Source organism: Cibotium barometz, chromosome 54 (assembly GCF_041138505.1).
Source record: "Cibotium barometz isolate CiBa-2024 chromosome 54, ASM4113850v1, whole genome shotgun sequence".
In the NCBI taxonomy this organism is placed as follows: Eukaryota; Viridiplantae; Streptophyta; class Polypodiopsida; order Cyatheales; family Cibotiaceae; genus Cibotium; species Cibotium barometz.
In genome coordinates, this window is record NC_141099.1 from 24,321,339 (window position 1) to 24,325,810 (window position 4,472).

Consider the following 4,472-nt stretch of genomic DNA (forward strand, 5'->3'; position numbering starts at 1 on the left):
GTTTTGAAGCTTTGGTAGTTGAATAAGTTTTTTTAACATAATTATATTGAAAGTTGAATAGTTTTTGATGGTAGAAAAGCTTTGTTAAATTTGCAAATTGCATGCATCAGTCCAAAGTGGGCTTCAAATTTCTCAAGTGGTGAAAAACGTCATGTGCATAGGAGCACAGGAGATACAATCTCGCTAAGTTTGAGGAATTTTTAAAGGCATTTACAACAACTTTCAAGAAGAAGAAGACACACTATATATACGACACACGATGAGCACGTGTGTCTCTCTTTCTCTGACATATGCAGTACTGAATGTCTATTTTACAGACCCATGGGCCATCACATGTTGTGACAATGTGAGTTCTCTCTCATCTCTCTCTCTCTCACACCACAACACGAAACTCAATGTTTGTATTGAGAAGCCAGCAGCCACAGACGCAGTGCGTGTACTCAGTACCAAGTACTCTCTCTCTATGACAGACACATACACAACTCAATAGCAGCCAGCTCTCTCACACAGACACAGTGCGTGTACTCAGTACCAAGTACTCTCTCTCTACTATCTCTCTCTCTCTCACACACACACAACTCAATAGCGGCCAGCTCTCTCACACACACAGTGCGTGTACTCACTCGAACACCGAATGCCTGCATTTACAGTGTCAGTGATACCATATCTACTCTCTCTCTCTCTCTCTCACACACACACACACACACACACTCTCTGTGAGAGAGAGACACACACGCACGCACACAGCTCAGTGTCTGTATTCAACTCTCTCACAGACAGCGTCACGGGGGCAATTTATTATACAGACCACGAGCTTGCTGTGATCAGACATCACGTGAGGCAGCCCTAAGGGCAAAAATTGGACCACCATTTCTTCTTAATAATTTCGAATTGAAGCCTTTCATTGAGCCCTAAGAAGGGTTCCGCAGTCTTCAAAACTGAGGGCTAAAGTGCGGCGCAGCTTAATTCTTGCAGGACGAGTGAGCGTGCTTAGCTTCAGCTGGTTTCCTATGCATTCTGAATCAGAAAGAATTCCAAGACAGAGATCAGCGATGGCGCAGGGAGCCGTAATGATCGGCTCTGTGGCGGCCCTTATGTTGATGACAGTAAGAGGGGTGATGATCATAGCTGAAGCTGCAGCTGCGCCTTGCTTCCCTGCACTGTTTGTGTTTGGGGACTCCCTATCCGACACAGGAAACGCCGCCATCATGCGCAGCCCAGGCGCCGCAAGGTCTACCATGCTGCCTTACGGCGAGACCTTCCCCGGCAGACCCACCGGCCGCTTCAGCGATGGCCGCCTCATGATCGATCACTTGGGTACTCGTTCTATCCTTAATTTAACCTCTAATTAAGCGCATTTTCTTTTGTTTGTTTCTTTTTTTGTTTTGTTTGTTTGTTTCTTTTTTTTGAAGTTTTCTTTTTCCCCTTTTTTTTTTGTTTTTTGAAGTTTAGTTTTGTTTGCTTTTTTTAGTTTTGTTAGTTTGTTTTTGAGTTTTTGTTTGTTTTTTTTCTTTTCAAAGAAGGATTCCTTTTTAAAGTTTAGTTTGTTTGCTTTTTTTAGTTTTGTTTGTTTGCTTTTTGAGTTTTTGTTTTTTTTTTTTTTTTGTCTTTGCCAAGAAGGATGGGTACTTAAAGGATTTACTATTCGGGTGGGATTTGAACATGTGTTCGGGTGGCGATAAGGGGGTTAAATTAGCTCTCTACTTGAGAGCCAATGGGTTACACCAAGTGCCCAATTACTCACCCACCCAAAGCATTTTGTTGCATCTCACTTTACACTTTAGCTAATTTTGTTTTGTTTTTCTTCACAACTTAGTTTATATACCTTCACAACTTAGTTTATATACCTTCAAATTAGTTTAAATTTATAAAAAACACCTCCAATATTTAGAGATAGAGGTTTTCCACCATTTGGTGGATATTTGTGATGCTTTATGTAATTATGTCTTAAACTTGATTTTTGTAAAATTTGGAATTTTGTGATTCTTTTTTTGGGGCTTTTTCCAATTGTTATGAAATGAGGTGCCATTTTTTTTTTTAGAGGGAGCATGTTTTGACGGTATGAAGTATTGAATAGGTTAGGCTAAAAGTAAGTGATGCTAAAAAATCCTCCCACTAACAAGGTTCTCATGTTTACTTGTAATTTTTTGTCAATTTCAAAAGCTTTCAAAATTTCATGCATTTTATGTTATAGACAAGCTAGAGAAACTACCTTTTTTGGGCTAGTTGATAGCCACATGAATACTTGATTGCATCTCACAATGTGCAGCTACATATTTGGGCATACCATACTTAAACCCCTTCCAAAATACCACATCTAGCTTCACTAATGGTGTTAACTATACTGTCGCTGGAGCAACTACGTTGAACACCTCCTTCCTTAATAGCCTTCAAATCTTTCCAACCGATGAATTGTATATTGAGCAGCAGCTCACATGGCATCTTACCCTTAAAGCAGAGGCGAAGCTCGCGCGTGGGACACAAAAAGGTGTGAATGCCCAAAATTCTTTAAATGTGCATGTCTTCTATGCATCATGTACTATCTCAGAATGCTTGATGTTATTTTGGCAATTCTTGATGTTATATGCATCATGTACCATGTAAGAATGCTTGATGTTATTTTGGCAAATGCTTGATGTTATATGCATTATGTGCTATGTAAGAATGCTTCATGTTGTATGCTCACATGGCATCTTATCCTTTAAGTAGAGGCGAAGCTCGTGCAAAAGGTGGGAATGCCCAAAATTTTTTGTATGTGCATGTCTTATATGCATCATGCACCATCTAAGAATGCTTGAGGTTATTTTGACAATGCTTGACGTTATATGCATCATGTACTATGTAAGAATGCTTGAGGTTATTTTGACAATGCTTGATGTTATATGCATCATGTACTATGTAAGAATGCTTCATATTATTTTGGTAATGCTTGATGTTATATGCATCATACATACTATGTAAGAATGCTTGATGTTATTTTGACAATTGTGTATATATGTGTGTAGGCAAGCCTAGCCTAGCTTCTTTTGCCAATGGATTATATGTCATTGAGAGTGGTGGTAATGATTACTTTTCGGCTTTTAATTCGACCCACTCATTGAGTTATCTCAATGCCACCTTTGTACCTATTGTTGTGCAAAAGATAAGACAAGTAGCAGAAGTAATAATTCTTATCTCATAAAGTTAGTGAAAATGTGATGTTTAACCTTTGGGTAGTTTCATGAATTGCCATCAAACCTAATTAGAAAGCTCATAAAGTTAGTGAAAAATGTGATGTTTAACCTTTGGGTAGTTTCATGAATTGCCATCAAATTATTATAGGCTAACTAACTTAAGGATTGTATTGTTGCATATTATTGGCTAAGTTAACTTAAGGTATTGTATTATTGTATAATTGTATTATAGGCTAAATTAACTTAAGGATTGTATTATTGTGTTATTGGCTAAGTTAACCTAAGGTATTGTATTATTGTATTATAGGCTAACTTAACTTCAGGTAATTGTATTATTGGCTAACCTATGGTATGATATTGCAACAGGCTTGACCAATGCTTTTGATGCATGTTGCGGTGCTGGCCCTGAGCATCCTTACAGCTTCGATTCCTCAGACTTTTGTAGCAATCTCACAGCCTTCCTCTGCTCTGATCCCAACACTTACATCAACTGGGATGGCCTCCATTACTCAGACAACTTCAACTTACAGGTCTCCAAGCAGATCTTCAACACTGGTTCCTACCTTAACCCACCTAATGGGCTTGACATTTGCTCTGTTTCGAATTTTTCTAGTGGCCTTGGATTGGAATCAACCACCTCTGCCATCATCTTGTAGCATTTCCTACCAGATTAATCATCCCTTAAAGAAGAATTAATGACCACCATGTAGCATTTCTTAAAAGAAGAATTAATGACCACCATGTAGCATTTCCTACCAGATTAATGATCACTTAAACAAGATTAATGACCATCATGTAGCATTTCCTGCCAGATTAATGATCAGTTATCCAGAAGAAAATTGGATGTGTTGAATAGATAGTCATTGATTCTTTTATATCTGCAAGAAAGTAAGGTAGATCTGCAACACTTTTTCACGCCCAATGCTGGGATGCACCAAAATACTGTTATTCACAAGAAGGAAGAATATTTTTTTGCACAAATGTTGGAAAAATCCATGAACCAAACACAGTCACAAAATAGTATTTTTTAACTTAATTATCTTTCTCCTTTTATGGTCCCTTCCAAATTATTTCATATTCCCTCACCAACTTCAGGAGCATAAAACAAACAAAGATAGAAATATATATGAGTATATTAAAGTCTTTCGTATTTTTGTACAAACAAATATGGAAATATATATGAGTATATTAAAGTCTTTCTTGTTTTTGTACCAAACAAATGTAAATTATAAAGAGAGGATTGTAGAAGTCTATAAAGTCCTATATTATATAAATCCTCTTAGAGTTGTCGGTAGAAGG

At 37.6% G+C, this 4,472-nt stretch overlaps 1 protein-coding gene across 2 annotated transcripts; it reads left to right on the forward strand.

Annotated features, from left to right (window-relative positions):
• Positions 1 to 459: 459 nt before the first annotated feature.
• Positions 460 to 3,693, forward strand: LOC147607970 (acetylajmalan esterase 2-like). Of its 2 annotated transcripts, XM_086790054.1 has the most exons (3): positions 476 to 1,317; positions 2,270 to 2,488; positions 3,006 to 3,693. In XM_086790054.1, exons 1-3 carry the CDS (start codon positions 1,011 to 1,013, stop codon positions 3,179 to 3,181), a joined length of 702 nt encoding a protein of 233 aa, XP_086646180.1. In that variant the 5' UTR covers positions 476 to 1,010; the 3' UTR covers positions 3,182 to 3,693. The 2 variants fall into 2 exon arrangements, with proteins under 2 accessions (XP_086646181.1, XP_086646180.1); XM_086790055.1 differs by lacking the exons at positions 2,270 to 2,488; positions 3,006 to 3,693 and adding an exon at positions 1,618 to 1,824 and having other exon boundaries at positions 460 to 1,317.
• Positions 3,694 to 4,472: the final 779 nt, after the last annotated feature.

Excerpts from the sequence above, each read along its gene's own strand:
- LOC147607970 (XM_086790054.1), top strand. The coding sequence starts at position 1,011 with ATGCATTCTGAATCAGAAAGAATTCCAAGACAGAGATCAGCGATGGCG. Across the intron at positions 1,318-2,269 it reads CCTCATGATCGATCACTTGG|CTACATATTTGGGCATACCA; the intron begins GTACTCGTTCTA and ends CACAATGTGCAG. Across the intron at positions 2,489-3,005 it reads CGCGCGTGGGACACAAAAAG|GCAAGCCTAGCCTAGCTTCT; the intron begins GTGTGAATGCCC and ends ATATGTGTGTAG.